The sequence below is a fragment of the Anopheles stephensi genome, chromosome 3 (genome assembly GCF_013141755.1).
Source record: "Anopheles stephensi strain Indian chromosome 3, UCI_ANSTEP_V1.0, whole genome shotgun sequence".
Classification (NCBI taxonomy): Eukaryota; Metazoa; Arthropoda; class Insecta; order Diptera; family Culicidae; genus Anopheles; species Anopheles stephensi.
This window is the reverse complement of record NC_050203.1, coordinates 44,248,613-44,268,608: the sequence shown is the minus strand read 5'-3', so window position 1 is coordinate 44,268,608 and position 19,996 is coordinate 44,248,613. Positions and strand designations below refer to the sequence as shown.

The following is a 19,996-nucleotide window of genomic DNA, read 5'->3' as shown; positions in this document are numbered from 1 at the left end:
CTATATGAATAAATGAAATTAAAAACGATTCGTTCAAACTGAAGATATACAATGAATTGCCCAGTACCCGAACCACTGTGCGTACTGTCAACAATCCCGTTTGACACACATGCTTGACAGCACCCGAATGCAGCTGTGTGCGTGCAAGCATTAAAAAGCGAAAGAAAAAACGTCCGAGTGCGCAAGATTTATGTACAAACTTCTTCGTTTTCATCCTAAACTATGGTCAGTCTCGGTGCGTTTTCAGTGGCTCGCAATAGGCAAATGTACGATCAACTTATTCTCAACCGTACCCGTCGAATACAGAAAGCGAATTGTGAATGGTTCCGCCACACACCAGGGCCGTGTTTTCCGTGTATCACAAAGAATACCGTCGCTATCGTAATTGCAGAATTCTAACCAAACCAAACCACCCAGTTGTTGAACCACCTTCAACCAGCAAGGAAGCAGAATTCCTGAGCTAAGGTGAACAATTTGTTGTGATTTACTTTCTTGGGCATTTCGGCTGATTCGTGTCCGTAATGTGGTGTTTTTTTGGTCGAAAGGTGAAACAAGCGTGCTACAGAAAAGTGAAAAAATCTACCACCGTCCACGAAATGACCGTTCGAAAAGATTTCGTAAACATCGATACCGAAAGCGAAGAAAAATGAAAACTGCTGAAGTGAAAATCTTTCCCTCGAAGTGCAGCGCCATAGGTTTTAGCTGTCAGGGATTTTGTTGATCCCGGTTGGCATAGAAATTGGTCGCTTTGTGATCGCAGAATTTGTCGTTCGTTTCATTTTACTTGATGGATAGCGGGAAGTGGGCGTACTAGTGAGTGCAGTTGTTTTTTTTTATGCTAATCTCTTTTGCCAGTGCCTCCACTGCACTATCACTGGTCCCCGGTCTGGTGATGAAGTTGTGCAATGCGTGTTTATCATTAATTGTTTTGTTTGTGTTACTAGTGGTGGAGATGCTTTGTTGAAGTGCTGCTATAGCATTGACGATAAAGACAAGCCGTGTTTTTCTTTTCAGCTACCAGAAAATACGATAGGCAAAATTTCATCCGAGTGTTGCTCATCTGCCGAGAAAGTGCGATACGAAACGGTGTACTGCAGCAGTAGACGAAAGAGTGTGTGAGTGTTTACAGCAGTGTAGCATCATAACAACCAGTGAAGAGTTGACCAAATTTGGTGCGACAACGGGCCAACATCCGACAAATCAAAGCAAGTGCCCTGCCACAGGCGACGTTGGTGTAAAAGCGTTAACTACACCTGACAAACGGCATATGGAAAGTAGGTGCTCTGTTTACTGATTGCGGTAATTTGTTGTGCGCAAATTGCTACAGCAATTCATTAATTAGCCTCCGGTAAACTGTTGTCCAAGAACATCCCACCCCGTCTCCTCCTGCATGAAGGCGATTGCCGTTCCCGGTGGAGAAACAACGAATCAAACGCGCCAGCAATCGAACGAAACGGCAGGACGTTAGTACCCGGTACGCTCCTCTATTATCTAGCTGGGATTTGAACGCAGAACAAACTGTCCCTATCCTATTCCTACATTGAACCGGGTGTTGCTGGACACAGCGGAAGGAAGTTTTTTGTTCCAGTTAAGTGTGAAAGGTAAGGACTACACGAGCATTCATCGGATTTTCCCTTTTAGGTTAAAGATTCCAAAGATTTTTATCGGAAGTATTACTGTGCAAGTTCTACGTTGTTAACTAAACTGAAAGACTGTACAGAGCAGTTTTTTGTTCGATACTTTTGCGATTAATTTCGATTGATTTCGTTAAGTTAATTGAAACGATGTGTTACGAAGAATAAGTTACGAATTTATCCATTCCTTAATATGTTCTTCGTGGCTGATTCTACGTCAGAGCAGGCTAATAAGACGAAGATCATTTGCGAAATTGCGTCCATAGCGTGTGCGTGCGAAGCGATGGGAAGTTTCGGCTTTTAGAAAAGAGGCATGATGGGTGTCCCACGGTGCTCAGCAAGTAAAATCGATACACACCGCGGCGGTAGGGTAACATTAGTTGTATCATGATCCGGTTTCTTCGTGTGGCATGATGTTGCTGGCCACGATGGCGTCACCATTGTCGTCAGTCAGTGGCACGGGTCTGCACGCAGCCGCCACTGGACAGAAGTGGAAAACCTGCGTGTTACCAATTCTTGGCTGTGTGCTTTTATCGATTAGTCGTGTCGCACTCACCACCAGGCAAGAGCGAAAAATGCCTAGAGAACGGTAGCGTTTTTGTATTGACTTATCTTTTTTCTCATGCTATATATCCTACGGGGGATCATTGACCGTTTGTTAGAGCGTTTGTGTGCCTTTTTTCAGCATTAAGCAACTTGTACCGGGCATTAAGTCAGCATACAAGAAATGCGCATTTTGTTTGATTTGACATGATTTAATGATACATGTACAATAAGAATTTACTCTCCCTATTTGCTGTTCAAAATCTGCAGCTATAACGGGAACTGTGTAGAAAATAATACCATAATTGAAGAGTATTTTACGAGCTTTATGTTATCAGCTTATTCCAGTGTACCATATGCCTCAGCAATGATTAAAAATATGTTGAAATTACACCTAACATCATATCATTGTAGAACTGTGATTAATTAATATGCACTACAATGTAAATGCAGCTATTCGAAGTTTGAACTAGAAACTTGTTGACAGTGGTGCTATTTCCCTTTGAGCTCTGAGCTAACACCGCGAGTTTCTGTTATCTTGATTACACTTAAGCATTGAATGCTTCATGTGTTTATAGCCATTTTTTGCTTAGATAGTTTGAAACAAAGGTTGACTCTAGTTCCTTATTTGTATCAAAGTGATACAATTAAAATAATTTCTGATGATATTGTTGTAACCAGTGAACGAACCTAGGTGGAACAATCAATTATTGTGATTTTCAATTGTCAAAGTACTGAACTTGAAAAGGATCGAATATAAATGCCAAATCTAGCAAAAGCTCACAATACGACCAATTTACTGATTGTTCAATGTGGCTTAATCAAATTAAGTTTTTCACATATCTGATTTTTCCAATATTTGGGTAGACGGGCCTTTGTCTTATCAAACTATCAACACTTTTTGCGCATAATTCAATGCTATTACGGAAAAGATCCGGCCTTTGATACTTCTTTTAGGGTATGATGTATCGTTAGCCTGAAAAGAGGGGGAGAATCCTTAACACAGGAAAGTCTGGTTTCGAATCTGAGTAACATTTAGCAAACCATCAAAAGACAGTGATCAAACGGAAACACGAGAAATTCATTATTATATTTTATTTTTTGATTAACTAAAATTGCTGTCAATACGGCGTGAAGCCGTCTAACTAGAAATATAAATAAATAAATAACTAAAATCAACCGAGCATACCTGGGATATGGCAAATGACTAGGAGGAAATGCCTAGTTAATTTTCTTTCATTGTTTGTTTTTCGTGAATTTAATTCACAGTCACCACATGCGGTGGTGACAATACGGCATCAGTCCGTAATAATTAATTAGTAAATAAAATAAATAAAATAAATAACTAAAATTGCTTAGCTCAGGAATCTTTTAACGTTTCGAACTAACTACAAATAGTAAGATTTAAATTCTAGAAACTCTGTCTCTTTGTAACAACAAAGCCTTATCTTCTCATCTGATGTGCACCGCACCAGAAAGAATGACGCATTATCGTTCAACGCTTTTTAAAGAATGTGTTTGATTCTGCAGAGGTTGCACCGACTCGATTAATGCATCACCGTATATTGGCATATTACTTGCATATAATGCATACTACTTACATAAAATGATCAGCTATGTTATGAATACCTCACCTCACCGAAACTACAGTTCGGATTTCAGTATAAATCAACTTTATTTGTTGTATGCTGAAATTGGTAGCTAATCCAGACTACACAAAGCCCGACCAAAAGTACAGCCGTGTTGATTGAACGGCATTTGAAGGCAGACTAGTTAGAAAATGTCGATTGGTTTACAATCGTGTCGCAGGTGGTTAAGGTTGCTTCCCTCTAAATGGTATCCGTTAGCAATGACAACTATCATTAGCCTGGATTTTTCTATTCGCACGGCATACTGATAATCTCGTACGTACGTAGCGCCACTACTTATGTCTGAAATGGTAGCAGCTCAAATATGATGTTCGGCGCTCGGAACGACGGATCGACGGTCCTTTTGCAGCTGGCGTGCAGTGGTGTTATATTGATTTGTGATTGATTTTTTATTACCAAATCAAAGATGGAATCGGCTAGGGGCCGGCAGCACAAGAAGGATGTGTGCTAGCGAACGATGGATTGATTTTTCGATTCGAACCGATCTGTGTTCGGTGTTGGAGACCAGGTGAAGTAATTCATGAGTTCAACAGTTGCACGTATCGTGTTGTACACGAGAAGATTGAAGGTTCGTGGATATCGCCGGTAGAATGACAGAAATGTTAGCAATTATAATGATAGCACCATTTTAGGTACAGCGCTCCGATTGCTTGTGTCCATCATCCAACTGTCTATGCAGCCGTGGCAGCAGTGACGTTTGCTTGATTGAAAAATGACTCATAAAGGTGTCGTCAGCACTTTCACACTGGTATTGGGATTTCCATTCCATTTACAATGCGATGTATCGCAGTCTTACTGACCTATGTATGGTGGTTCTGGTTTCGGAAGATGTGATTTTATTATTGTGATAACAAGCTGTTATAGTTTGACAGTCAGTAGTTGTTAAGGTGTACAATTGAAATGTGATATCGATGATTTATCGTGTATGATCATCTAATTGTATTTGAAGACTATAACGCGCTAACTAAATTCGTATTATTTCTATTGACAGGTTTCATCATGCTCTTCGAAGATCTCACATAAACACTATTCAAGAATTTCGCAACGAGATGCATGCATTTCGCATTCGGCCAGGGGTACTAGTGTCCCCATAAAGAACTACGACTTAGTCAGCACATTTACAACCGGCAATCGTCGATCTGTGTTAAGTATAATTGTGTGAAAGTGAAGAAGGTGTGATTTAACAAAAAACTGTAATTGTGTAAACTGCGCAAGCAGCTGGAGCATCGAAGTCTAGTCAGACCAAAATCGTTCGGGAACCAATGCAAAATAATCCAAAGGTTTATTATATCTTTGGGAAATAATCAACAGGCACTACCCAACAGTCGTCACTAAGCCTGATTTTGTTGCTTAACATAATCCTAGCAAGCGTCGTAAAGTGTACGCTGTTTCATCATCCTCAGAAAAAAACCAAACAAATCTAGCCGTTTTGCCATAGACCTGCTTTTTTTTTCAACTAAGCAGTTCCGCCAACTTTTGCCGCATAAGAATCTGATCCTGTGTGTCGAAAAGTGGTCTGCTGTGGGGTATTGGTGCGCGCCAACAAAATCGAACGTCGTTATCGTGCGAGAAGTGTGAACGCGTAGAGCCTTCTTGCTTTATTATCATTGAGCTTCAACAACAACGGGCCCGATACTGTATAGATAGACGACAGATAGGCAGATTGCCAGCTAGAAAAGCGAACCCGTGCTACGCATACTGGACGTCGCGTACGTGAGTCTACTACGAGGTTTGGAACTGGAATCGCGGTAGCTGTTATGAAGTGTGTCCATGCTGTTTATGAAACAAGTGTCGTTCTGTGCAGAAGAGATATGTTCAGTGTCGCATAGTGGTGACCGGTGTGAAACGTAAAACGTTTGTGCTGTTTGTGCGGGACATTGATTGTGGAAACAATATCCAGAGTTTGTGTAACGTCAGCTGGCAAGCACCGTTGCAGAAGTGACCTACGATTAACCCTTCATCATGCCAGTGAATGCTATCGGAAACGAACAGCTGAGTGGAATAGAGGAAGAATCTGACATCTACGAAGCATTTGCACCGCACGTCGATACGACAAACATTTCGGTGCTTACCGATACACCTCCTGGTAAGTAAATTTCAAGCTACACATATGAATGAATTTAGGCACACTTCCGACGAAATAATCGTGTGAAACTGCTAGAATTACCTAGGGAGTCATGCATTGTTAATCGTTCTTGTTCCAACGTACCTCCGGAACAGAATCTTAATCATAAAGCAGTCGGCAGTTCAAAAGCCGTTTTCAAATTCACACAATGATGTGAGTGAAATTGAATTTTAAATTGTTTAAATGCCTCTCGTGTCTTTGTTTCCTAAACCCCTTTCAAGATTTAAAATCAACACAATGTCGTTAGATATTTCCTCAAAGAATTGAACAAAGCTCAGAGTTTAAATTAATTCCCCAGTTTAAACCAACTCCCTTCAGTAACGAGGATTTCAAGCAAGAGTTTGCCGAATTTGGCAGCAGCTCAAAAATGTAAAAACTGCCAATAATTTGTCCCAACTATTCTGGATGACAGATCTACCGCACTGTTTCGATTGAAAGATTGCAGTTTATTTTAATAAAGAAGGCAACTCGTTCGATTGGTTCATTCGATAGTTTCGAAGCGTTTGCTGTTGCATCCGCATTCGAATTCCGCCTGCAATGGAGCTTAGGAAAGTTTTAAATCGTGATACACGGCGTTTCTAACAGATGGCTCTGGACAAAAGCGGAGAAGATCGTTGATGATGCATTAACAGGAATTGCTTTGCGTGCCGTGCCAGCAAAGGAATGTGTCATGTTACTGCTAAACAACCCTCAACCTAGCATTTTGCTGATCGTAGTTTTATGTTTTGAAATCGCCTAGTTCAGGTTTGTGATAAGAAATAGTGCTTGCTATGATATTGATGTCTGCAAGAATGCAAAAAGCATGAAAATGAAAAGAATTCTTGTCCTTTTAATGACATTCATTGATAAAGTTTTTGTACAAATCACAGTAATAGTAAACCGCCAAGAGTCGTCGTAGCGGTTTGTTAGATAATGAATCCGAGAATGCGAGTGGGAATGAGACAGAGAGTTTTTTTTCTTGACGAGTTGGTTAAGCGAGATCTATTGGGTGTGTTGTTGATGGTATCAGCTGATTATAGCCACGTGACTGGCACACATGCTCGTGTAGGCGTGGGCAGATAGTATTGGTGAGCGGCACGTACGCGTGAAGCTATATGTGACTTGCGTGAATTATAGCGATGTTGAGCGTAGCCGATGGCTTGTGGTAGTGCGTTGATACTCACATACGCACACTGTTAAAGGCACGGGCACCGGGCAGTAGACAGCAATATGGAGAGAAGTGTTGCAGAGCACCAGATGCTTGAAAGCCGGTAAACATATAACGCGACTCAGACGACCGACGAGAGAAATGTACCCGTAGACGAAAGTCAAAGGTCTGGGTGAGTGTGATAAGGGTGTGAGCGGTACGTAGAAATGGGTACGATACTCAATAAGATTAGTAAAAAAAAACAACAACACAAACAAAGAACGAAGAGACTGTCATTGCGAACTTCCCTGGGGGGCGTAGACGTTGCAAATGCGTACGGTAAATTTACGATGATGGAAAAGTAGTTATTAGTATCGGAATAAAACCGTGACCGAAGCATCTGCGTGCCAAGGGTCGTCGTTTTGGGTATGATTGGCTTTATCCCATTAAAGGAAAGGAATGTAAACAGTTTGTTTCCTTCTTAAAATCCTGAACGAATCAAGGGCGCATATTTGTTGGCTGAGCTGGGAATGCACGAGGTGCTTTGTACAGCAAGGCTTTCTCTATGTCCAATAAACGGGTCTGAATTGTGGTAATTCTAATAATCAGTTGATAATTTCGAGTGGAATTCAATAGATAACAAAGGCATCAATGTGTATACGTAGAACGATGGTACTTTTGCTTTGAAGATGTCTGAACTTGTGTAATTGTAACTGTGCGGCGTTTTTTTTTTCAATAGGGCTCGAATAACTGAGGCATTACACGTTTTATGCAACATGTACTTCCAAGCGTCTTACATCACCCAGTATATAGAGACAAAACAGACTACCTTAAGATCGTATAACTCTGCACATAAAGCGTTATTATAACATAGCTCCACACGGGAGAGCGCTGTCAGGCCGTCAAGCGAAGAAGTTGTGTATCCACGCTTGAATGCAGTTATCACTGGTGTTTGTTTCGCAAGATGATAAGTCATTGAATTGAATGTTTACACCCGTACTAGCTTCAAAACTCGATTGATATTTACCAAGCACTATCCAGTTATGTACATTGCAATATCAATGTCTAGCGACCACGACGATTGTAACAACAAATCATAAAGAACAGATGGAGTGTTCCATTTGCACCACAGAATGCTGGTACTTGATAGAAAAAATAACTTCTTGTTATTGATCGTCAGGTGTTATTTTATAAAGCCGATTGTCGTTGAATTAATTGTAAAAGTTGCAGCAACGCTGCGTATAAAAATTTTGAACGGACCTCCTAGTTCTGGTTCGCCTTTCTATGCAACTGTATTTACGAGGCGCTTCATGGGATGCAAAGGGACGAAGGGAAGGAAAGGCGAACGCTGCCGTGATAATGTGCGATTGTGCGGTGAGTAAATTGTTTGTACAAGATAAGTTTAACCGAGGCTCAATTCAGTACACTATCGTCGGTATGTTTGAGGTGTAAGTTGATTACCATCTTGGTTTGAAGCAGCTGGCACAAAGATAATTAAAGCACCAGAAACCTTTCGTGCTGTGTTGACAGCGAATGCATCTACGCACGAAGCTACGATTGTTGGATCTAGTGTTGGTAGAAGAATGTCGCTTACTTAACACGCAAAGTTACGGCGTTTCAAGAACGGTTTACAGTCGTGACGACGGTTTGATTGAGACTGCCCGTGTGCCTCACAACGGAGCGATGATCCTTTGAAGTTGGATGAACCGGATCGCGCGTACCGTAACAAACAGAGACGCTTTACGCCGGATCTGTTAGTGAATCGTTTTTGTTTTTTACTGGCTTCAAACGTTTGGTCGTGTGTTTACGCCAATAAGCAATTGTTTGTGCAATTGTAGAAAAGAAGTGATAGAAAATAGTGGTGATAAAGTGTAGAATAAATTTGATAAAATTTATCAGACTAGAGTGCGTGCGTTTCTACCGTAAAGAAGCGCTCTCAGACCTGAAGAAATAACAGCGTAGTTATACAACATTCAAACAGTCAGCATACAGTTAATTATGTGTTCACAGTTTGGCTAACTGTTGTGTATTTCGGAGATGGCACTTTTGTGCAAACCGATCGAACAAAATTATTTATAGCACTGATTCGCCTCGTCCGCCGTCGTTCGGCCCGTCTCTTCACCGCGCGCCCACTGCACTCTGGGTTGCTCTGGGTTGCTTTTTTATTATCACTTAAAGTGTGTTTTTAGCGTTTGCTGATTTAGTGACCGCAATAGTGGTGGTGGTGATAAAAAAGATCATCCCGCTGGTTTATTTCTGTATTTGCATTGATGGATGTGGCAAAGAATCGTTCTTATACACATCAGACTCAAGCCGTAGCAAATCACGAACCAACGGAAGCGGCGTAGTGTTGGTGAGATTTTATTCACTTCGTTTAAGATGTACGTACGTACACAGTACGCTTGGTTCAATCGCAACGAACGAAAAGGAATTGACAAGCTTACGAGTGTTTCAATTTCAAAGCTTCATTTTTAACCATGAGTAATGCAACAAGTGCACAACAAGCGCCTAGTGAGATGCACGCTATATGCAGATGGATGATCGTTCTGTGAAGAAAAATGTTGCGTTCAATCACGGTTCGGCTGAATGATCTCATCGATGCATATGAAAAGACAAAAATCCTCTTGATACATGTTGAGTGGATTTGTATGTGAAGCAGGGGTGCTATAACAATAAAATAATAACAATGATATTAAGTGCTACCGATCGCCATCGATTTCCATGTCCAGAATTAATGACAGGAAGAGCAATTTTAATATTGGTGGAAAATTTTATAGCATTTCTTTCTTACTTTTTTACTCATCTGTATTTACACAGGATGAAAAAAAAAAGGAGACGTGGTAAAGGTATTCTAGTTTTAGTTAGACCCTATTTGCGAAAACGTTGTGTATGGTGTTGAAGTGGTTGTGCAGCTTAGACACAATAGCCAATTCTGTCACAATTTAGCTTATTTTTTCAGATTATCAGATTACGTTTGAGTCATCGTTAGGGGCATGCTACAGCGCTACTAATAAGCGCCACTTGCTAGGTGTGGTGATCAATGCAAAGTTGCACGTTTTTTTTTGCATTTTGGTGCTTTTGTAAAACATGTTCGAGCATGTGACCATCGGCTTTTGCGTCGAATCTATATGGAAGAAGAAGATAAAATGCCGGTAGTGTGAAATGCACCAGGGTTATTTGTTAAACCAGCATAGTTGGATGAAAAAAATGATGCAGCAAACAGTAAATGGAACTGATGGTATCATTTTACATCGTACGAGAGCCGATTGGAAAAATGGTTGACGATAGTTATAGGCCTATGGGTCGAAGTTTGTTAAGGTCTTTTATTGAAGAATTATATCGCCATACAACACAAAACATGGAATCCGTACAAACATGGAAAGGACTTATTTTGTCCGTCAATATTATACGTATCGGGTAACGATCGATAAGCTGGGTACCGTTACGTGTAAATCCTACCGACGTCATGCACGGTTCCGTCGTCGGGCACACTGTTCCAAATGATTAGTAAATTAACTGGCAGATCAACGTCGGTTGGCAGCTTTTGGAAACGCGATTAAAAATAACTTTGCTTTTTTTTGGCATCTGTTTTGATACCTTATGATTTGTACGATTATTGATAAACCATTGAAGTTACCATGAACCCACATTGAGCAGTTCATCTTCGTCTGCTTTTCGAACACCGCAAACTCCATCCTTCTCTGAATCTCAAACTTTTGGAACAACGCTTTGCTACAGGGATTGTGTCACTAAGCCACCGGCCCGGGAAGCGTATTTCTATTGTATATGAAAATGACGTCGCAATGAACGTTTCAGTATGGATAAAAGTTTAAAGTGGTGTATCCTCTCATCTATCCGTAATCGAATTAGGATTCGAATTATTTTTTCTTGTCACACGTTTACTACCAACAATGTTCATTAGCTTGTTTGAAAGTGATGCACGTGCGCCTCTGGTTGGTCGAATTATAATGAGAATCATTTAATTGATCACGATTTAGAGATGAACTGATGATGCTTGAACGATATACGCCTGTGTATTGAATATTAGCTGCATCTGGAAAGATCGCCGCTAAGCTTGAATTGCGACTGAACGAACGCATGGTTCGCACATGAGGAATGATCCGAATAGTAGAAGCAGAATAATCCAACGAATGGAAAAAGTCGTGTTTTGTTTATTTTCAAATTTACTACACAAGGATGATCAGAAGGTGCTAATAATAAGGTACGAGGCGTATTCGGAAATATTGTAAACATCAACACCATCTCCTAGTAATTCAATGCGTACATCTCACCACTATAGGCGCAATCGCGGCAAGTGTTAGCAGAAAGAAGCTGCCGCTCGTTGTTGTACGCTTCACAACCATCAATAGAGCTTATCAATCAGAACACAAGCAGCGGCTGCTATACCGACACATGCAATATGTAAACAGTGCAAACCGCCGTCAACACCAACACTGTTGTTTCATTCGGCCGTTTCCATACAACATGCGAGATCGCTCAATGATTCCAACAGTCTAATCGTGCCGCGCACTCGAAATACTACGGTTCGGAAAGGCTTCGCGGTGCCGCGCGCATCGATTGTTTCTTTACTGTGGAAGGATATCTGTTTTATTACTGCGTCGATAGTAAGAAAACACATTCCATTTCACTGCGAGGAAGAAAGGTCTCAACGCTTAAGTAGTGGATGTCGTGTACATAATATTCAGCATCCTAGAATTGCGATGTGCCAAGAAGAGTTAGTCATGTGATTAAATGTGTCATTTGTGATTATATCCGATAGAACGATAATGTGAAGTGTGATTGACGATTGCTGTGCTAAATTAACGTGACTTACCAGTTGGCTATAACGAATATAAGTATGTTTGAGATACTTGGTTAGAAGCGATACGCTTTGGCATCCTGGCGAAAAAGAAAACAAACAACAGTTTTGATAGTAATAACAGTTAAACAAATCTACAACACAACTAAACAGTGCAGAAAGAGCGCGATCAGAATGGTTGCGAAAACACCGGAAGGAATATCTTTAGAAAACCTTAGCAAACAACGGGCATCGGTGTATATTGATCCAGAATGTGATTTGTACTTAGAGCTTCAATATTTACAATCTGCAAAACTTACTAAATGTACCTGTTTCAACATACAGCTATTAACAGCGAAAGGTAGGATTCTTTTTTGTGTATTGTAAAAGGAAGGTACAGCATATACTGTCTGACAGATTTAACATTACAATTCACGAGTGAATAAAACGAACATAATACTGTGCGTTTTTAACTATTTACAATATATGTTACAAACTTTTTCGGTCATTAAATACAGGGTTTTTTTCAGATGATAAGGCAATAGCGTCCATTTTTGTGTCAGGCTTCAAATACCTTTTATTGTGATGTCCTCAGATGATATTCTCATAGTAGCCGTTGATATTGTACATGTCCTTTCTGCGCTCGGGTAAGTGCGTGCAATATCAACGCCTACTATGACAATATCATCTGAGGACAACTAGCTTTGTTTGCCATTTCATCTAAGAAGCCTAGCATAAAAATGGATGCTATTGCCTTGTCGACTGAAAACCCCTGTAAACAAATAGAAGATATTTTTTCCGGTTTGTAAATACAAAAAACTCCGGGTGTTTCCTATTCTCTTGAAATACCTCTTCTGTATCTTGAAATTGATACAGAAAAAGAATTTGTATGTAATGTATAACAAAAATGTATAACAGTGCTACTCGTCTGTATACAATTCCATAATATTGTAAGATATTATGTAATATTGTAAGATGTACTTCAAAGGCAATACGAACGTCCATCTGTACTATTATGCGATTGAATACGTTATTTTTTCTCTGTGTAAAGTAATCAATTTAAATAATGCAAAGTGCCAATATTGACCACCTATTTTTGTACTTTCAGGAAAAAAGCCGAACTTGAAGTCGTTCCAAGATGTGCAGTCACTCATACAGCAGGGGAAAAAGCGAGAAGCAAAGATAGTGTTAAGAGAAAACTCATGGCCCACCAATTCACCGATTCGTTCGCAGTTATGGCCCGCTTTATGTGCCCAGCATCACGTCGGCAAAACGATGCTGGACGGGTTCTACTGGGATATGGTGAACCAGGTACGTGTAGTGAAGCGTCGTCACCTGCGCCATTGAAGTCGGTTATCTTAAGCTAATATTATAATCGTTTTGTTGTTGACAGGTTTTTGGTACAACCGAACTGCCCGAGAAACCTATAATGCTCCCGCCGTTCGTAGATTCAACGCACTGTCTGCCCTATCACCTAACGCGGAAAGGTCGTGCGGTGGCTGATCGGGTAGTTAGTGTGCTTGGTTACGCTTGTCCAGATATCACTTACAGCCCAACGCTCTACCCTATTACTTCCATTTTGCTGCACTTTATGTCCGGTAAGTACAGTTAAATGTAGAGTAGCTCTAGTTCCACATTCGGCTTCGCAAAAATATCAAACCGGATAGTATCTAATTTCAACACATGACACGCTGTGACGTTTGTTTGTGTTGGTATTTTTATCATTAGAACCAGCGTGTCGTGTATTTGCTGGTATAGAAAAAGTTTTACGTTTTTTGAAGTTAATTCGACATACGTTTTATTTTCTTTAAAAAATTGTCCACTAGTTTGTTACTTTCAATCATCGTCTTATAACAGAGTCATAATACGTCTTACATTTCATGTACGTTTAGTCATTTAGCGTCCGTCGTGAGCATCCAATTATCTCTTGGCACGAATCACACGATGGCAGCTGATGCTACGTTTGCTAGCAAGAGTAATCTTGTTTGACATAATCCTATGTCTGATGAATATTCAGTTTGTGAACAGCGTATTATATACAGCAGCATCTATCCAGATTTAGCACCATTACTCGAGCAGTAGCATTGAAATTGTCGATGTCAATCATTCAATCGCAATATTATTTGAAAATACTGCATGCAGAATATATTATTATCAATATTATCTGAAATACCGAAACGAATCTTGAATCTTGGTTACAAAAGCCAAGATATATGCTGTAGAATACGATACTATACTAGCCACTATCTAAACTAGATCAAATAGAATGCCGTTAAAAATGCAAACAAGGTTCGATACTGTTGAGTCCATTGGAAATGTTTGAACTTAGTGCCATAAAAAATCAAAACCTTTTTTTGCGTTAATCAATCGTCAGTCGTTGAAAGTAATCCACGCCGATAATCCTTAGGCTCCATCGATAAAGCACAGCAATTTCCGACAGCACAGATTTTGTACGTTAACTCATACGCCAACGTTTAATACCCTCAATCTTGGATATTCGAGATAAAGGCGCAATTGATTATTTGCTATGGTTCAATTAGTTAGCATTAGTACCCCGCTCCTAAGGTTATTTGGCTGGCCACCAAAAGATAAAGTTGTGATTCAAAACTCAGCAACAGTTGTTCATAACAAGATTGTAAGGAAATGTGGATAGAAAGGAATGACGTAAAATCATGTTCAATTTTTTTTTTCATTTTAGAGGAAGAATGCTACCACTGTATGGCCAGCCTAGTGGCTCCTAAGGAAAAAGTTTTTATTACTCAAACGAAGTTACTGTACGAAGTCACCTGGAAGACTGTGATGCAAATTGCCAAAAAACATGCGGTAGGTTAGATGGTTGGTTGGTTAGAAGACGCATTTCTGTATTGATGAAATCTTTCATTTCGTTGCAGAAATCCGCTGTTAATTATCTAGCAACAATGTGCAACGGACAGAAGCCGGAATCAATCTTCATGGATTGGTGCTGGTGGATACTTGGGGGATTACCTTTTCCACATCTCGTACGGGTGATGGATTGCTTTTTCCATGAGGGTATCAAGGTGTTCTACCGCGTATCGTTGGCTATATTAATACTGTTCCACAAACACGTTACCGCCAGCAATTCCGATTGGGACGCGGATGCGATAAAAAATGACATCGATAATGCCCTTCCAAAGTTCTGCAAAAACATACCAGTCTCGCCAGCGAAGCTACTACGGACGGCTTTTAGTATAAGGGCGCTTAGGTGAGATGATTCGAAAGCAACGGACGAATGATGAAATGCTTCCACTCTAACTGTACACTGTTGTTTGGCTTTGTACTTTCAGTTCTACGTACATATCTAGGGTTTTTTTGAAGACTGAAATGCTACTAAAAAGTAAGTCAGTACTAAGTGGGCCAAAACAGATGGTAAGATCACGTTCTAGCGATAATTTACCAACGAGTCAATCCCAGATCAACGTACAAATGATGTCTCACACCTTAACGATTCGTGAGGTAAGTGCAGATTGTGTTCTATTAATGGATATAATGGCGACAGTAATAACTAAAGTCTTGCTAAGTATTGGTTTAAGCAAGCCATAAAGTTGTACGAAAACAAAACAAATGTTGATGCTGAATAAGCAGCCTAATGATGATGACTAACGCAACTCAACTTAAAATGTGATGTGCAGTTTTTAGGTTCACGACTGACATTGTTTAAATAAAATTGAAATTGCAATCAGAGCTTCTCAAACATTTGATACTAATAGTAAGCATCGCTTGTGCGCTGTAACGTTGGCGATTTTTTCGCCAAATTCTGGATTTGCTACTCTCTTGTGAACTGCGCACATTGAAACATTTTTTCTTTTCTTTGTTTCCAACGATGATCTTCGCGGTGAATTACTTTTGGGATGCGACAATCTGCATTGAACGTGTTGCGTCTCGCGTTCGAATCGATAATCGAAAAGCACAGAAATATCGAGAAGGTTTAGAAACCTGTCGGGCGATGGTATGGAATAGATATTTTAAAGTATGATTGTAAATGTGTCTCGGTAGACTGTTGTACAATATGTGGATGGATGCAATATTACATCTTGTTTTGGTTGTCGCCCTAAAACGTGTAATACTCATCATCGCTCAATCCGTACCCACTTTAACTGAGCATTGTTGTTGTTTATATGGGGAACATACAGACTTACTTTTAGGGCTTAAGAGCATGTTCAAAGGCAAAATAAAATACATTTTCTACCTAACCATTTAAACTGTAACATCACTGTGTACTTTGAAAATCGTTAGGAAAACATGATCATTATCTAGCACTGCCATGCTTCTTAAATAATTGATTGGAAAAATTAATTGAAATTTTTACAATTATCTACAGAAACTAATACAATTGAATGTAATATTTAGTACTATAATTTCACTAAGTTTACTACGATTACAAATGAATTTACATATTCCGTTTATTTTTTATTCATGCTGCATTTGTGGATTCGCTGGTTGCCTGGCATACTTTGTTGGCTGATGTGGGAAAATTGTTTAAAAATGCTATAACTAAAAAATGTTTTTACCATTAAAAAATTACATTTCGCTCGATAAATTTAAAACAAATGGGGTTTCATGACTGGGTGAATTACTTGTTATTTTGCATTGTTTTTTCGCTGGTAAGGGGGCTCATTCTCCTGATGTACGAGTGTTGTCCATGGGAGTGTTTCCAATTCAAGCAATAAAAAGCAAAATTTGTGATCAGGACAGTGTAAGTCGGGCACATAAGCTGTAAGCGTGTCTAAATGCGATAGAACTAGTGTTACGCGTGATTTGAAGGCGTAGGATGTAGTCTCTCTGAAGCAAAAGTGTTCAGAACTTTATTGGTTGGTTTCATTTTTGTTTTTCATTTTTGAAAGTTAAATCAAATTTAGCTCGTATGTTTATGCTTTCTATATTATGGTTTTTTATATTCTTTCTTGCTTCATAATGAGTGTGAGCGTTAGCAAAATATGGCTATATCGTTCTTTTGTCGATGGAAGGATACTGATTGGGTTTTTAATTGTGTTTTTCCTATCCAACTTAAACTATAACATTACCCTTCCACATTCCCTATTATCACGATTTACACGATTTTTTAATCAACTTTTTTAACTACCAAAAGTTTTATTATTTCATCCAATTTGATTATACTATCGCATGCTGCTTGTAGAGTCATTCGAGCCATGTGTTTGCCATGTGTTGTGGTTGATTATTCAAACTAATATAATAGAATGCTATGTGTAAATTTACACGTGAAATGTTTAATGTGTATGAAAAGCAAATATTCGAATACGTTTTTTAATATCTGTATTACATCTTCGTTAGCTGTTTACGCTCTGGTCCTGGCTGCCAGTAAGAATAACAATGTATCAGCCCGTTCTATTGTACACTACTGAGGAACATGGATGTTCATTGACAACTTTTTACGTTCGGGTGGAACAACATGAACCAACACTGCTAATGATTAAAACGTGTAACAACGAAGTAAGTATAACTGAACTAGTTAGAAAGTATTTGAAGTGCTTTAACGATGGTCTGCTTCATTACTTTCGTATCAGGTGTTCGGTGCTTACTGTTCGTCGCGCTGGTTTGAGCGTAATTTAAAGGATGATCGTGGACAGCGCCAGGCTTACTTTGGCACGGGAGAGACGTTTCTTTTTTCGCTGTACCCCGAACGCGCCAAATATCCTTGGGTTGGAATGGAGGGGGATACAGGTTTGGGGCATGCGTCAGAACTCTTCATGGCTGCTGATTCGAAGATGATTACCATCGGCGGCGGGTAAGTGTAACATCGGCACATGTGGGTAATGCGCATGAGCATGAGAACTGCTTACATTGGACTATGGTTTACCTTGCAGAGAGGGACAGGCTATCTGGATGGACGAAAACATTCGCTTTGGCAAAACGGACCGCTGCCAAACATTCAACAACCCACCGCTTTGCGCCTCGGGCGATTTTGAGATACGAGTCTTGGAGGTGTACGGATTTGTAGGAGCGTGAATGAATAACCTCTTAAAATGTGTATATTGATGGAACGTGCGTTTAATTCACATTCAAAAGTCCGTATTAGTGTAGCCTGTATTGAAGCTGAAACCAAAACTCGATTTGCTGGTAGATCTCGTTGATTTCATCATTGTGTTCTTTAACTCTCACGGAATGTGAGCAAAATATAGAAGTAAATGTTTGGCAGATATGAACATTTCAGCATATTGATCAATCTATGCAGCTATGCCCGAAGAAACAAAGCAAAACAAAACAAAAAAAAACGCATTGTTATCGGTGTAATTTTGCCATTTTCAAACAATACTCGGAATATTTGCAAACCACCTCTAGATTGCATACATTCACTGCAAGTGATTGCGTACTTCGTATTTCATCCTCAGCGCGATGGTTTGATAGGACAAGGGCGATGGCGAACAAATATAAGAGTTATATATGAATAATGTTTGTTTAGATTGACTGCCTAGCTGAAGCAGAAGAAGATGGGAGAAGATGACGATGAAGGAAACTATGCTAAGCGATTGTGTATTGTTGATTGAAAATTGACTTGAAAACATCTCCCCCTCAAAACTGTGCAGGCGCTATCGGTGGAGACTGTATTTTCATATCGATTTCAAGATGTTTATTTAAATATCCGCATGTAAAAGATTGTACGAACTGAGTTATGTGTTTTCTACGTTACCCATTACCGTGTTTTCTTTTCTGTTTGTTACTGAACCTAGATGCTTGCCTGTTGTACATATTTTCAAGACGTTTGTTGCGTTTGTAAAATGTCTAAATAATCGCATATATTTAAATAACATGTGGCCTGCGGCACATGAGAGAGAGACACGAACAAAGCATTTCATAGAACAACGAAGTAACGAACTGTGTGTAGCTTATAACATACTTACATATTCATAACATATAAAAGTATTTCACGGATTATGGGCCCTTTTCATTCATGCTTCTGACTGTTGTCGTGTATCTCTATTCTTTGTCTTATTGGCTTACCATGCAACACTTTCGAATGTTTATGAGCAAAATAGTCAAAAGTAATGTTTCTTAGACCGATTCGAAATCGTGTATGGCAACTGTTTTGCATAGCACTGTACTTACTACCTTGGCTGGTTGTTGCGATTGTCGGTTCCATAGCAATGCACGTTATGGCCTTTTCCGGCCCATTTCAACTCTGGTAAAAGTAGCAGCTGTCGGAATGAAATGTGCGTGCCAATCATGCATTGAATGTTTTATGCACGTGTCACATATTTATGCTTAAAGCCAATCATTTCCATTGAATCGGTAATAAACAAAAAGTGCAAACCATCGATAGCTTCATTGAGCTGCTTAACATCAAAGAGGAGTGTCAGCTTCATTTTATCATCGACAGAGCAAAGGAATTACATTCCAATTGGACAAAACAATCACAACATCGCAATATGATTATCATCAACGACCTCAATCCGATTGTTTCCATTGCAATCTTGTGTTACCTCCTACAATGTGTTGGCACACGCGAGAGAGCTTGTGCGTTTTCCTCCAGCTGTGTGTTCAATTAATGACTATTTTAACCCCAAAATTTAATAATAATAATAGTGAATCAAGGAATAAATGATGCATCGAATAGAACATTGTTGGATTTTTTGTTTTACTAAGGGCAATATTTAAAAGCAAAACTGTTCAAAATAGTTTAGTTTAGCTTCGTCCCTCGTTGTATGAAAGTATCCATATTTGAACCATTGAAAAGAGAATATAATAAAAGAAAGTAATTTATTGTAGCGTACATTTGTGTAAATGTTCTATCGAAACATATGTCGGCAGTATAAAATCTGATACAGACAAAACAATGTGAAAAACGAATAAAAGGAGCAATGAATTAGCGATAACATGATACAAACCAAATTTAAAAAATGAAGAAGTGTACCTATTATGTTGGACATTATTTAAAAATAACTCAACGTTTGCTGTGTGCTTGACAAATTCCTAATATAATCCATGTCCATAAATAGCAGGCTATATACACATATATTGAAATGGAACAATAAACAAGTCTAAACAATATAATTACCTACAGTTTCAAAGAAATCAAAAGTAATCATTCAAAGCTACATATTTAGCTCTATGTGTGTAAATGGGCATGTGTGTTTTACTTAACAT

The 19,996-nt window shown here is 39.3% G+C and overlaps 1 protein-coding gene across 17 annotated transcripts; it reads left to right on the top strand.

Annotated features, from left to right (window-relative positions):
• Window positions 1-125: 125 nt before the first annotated feature.
• Window positions 126-19,912, top strand: LOC118511018 (GTPase-activating protein skywalker). Of its 17 annotated transcripts, none has more exons than XM_036053562.1 (12): window positions 126-225; window positions 1,015-1,601; window positions 4,818-5,912; window positions 12,984-13,186; window positions 13,269-13,473; window positions 14,574-14,698; window positions 14,767-15,098; window positions 15,181-15,349; window positions 16,503-16,589; window positions 17,186-17,344; window positions 17,419-17,639; window positions 17,719-19,903. In XM_036053562.1, exons 3-12 carry the CDS (start codon window positions 5,789-5,791, stop codon window positions 17,858-17,860), a joined length of 1,767 nt encoding a protein of 588 aa, XP_035909455.1. In that variant the 5' UTR covers window positions 126-225; window positions 1,015-1,601; window positions 4,818-5,788; the 3' UTR covers window positions 17,861-19,903. The 17 variants fall into 17 exon arrangements, with proteins under 17 accessions (XP_035909455.1, XP_035909454.1, XP_035909451.1 ...); XM_036053561.1 differs by having other exon boundaries at window positions 144-266; XM_036053558.1 differs by having other exon boundaries at window positions 150-465.
• The last annotated feature ends 84 nt before the right edge of the window (window positions 19,913-19,996 follow it).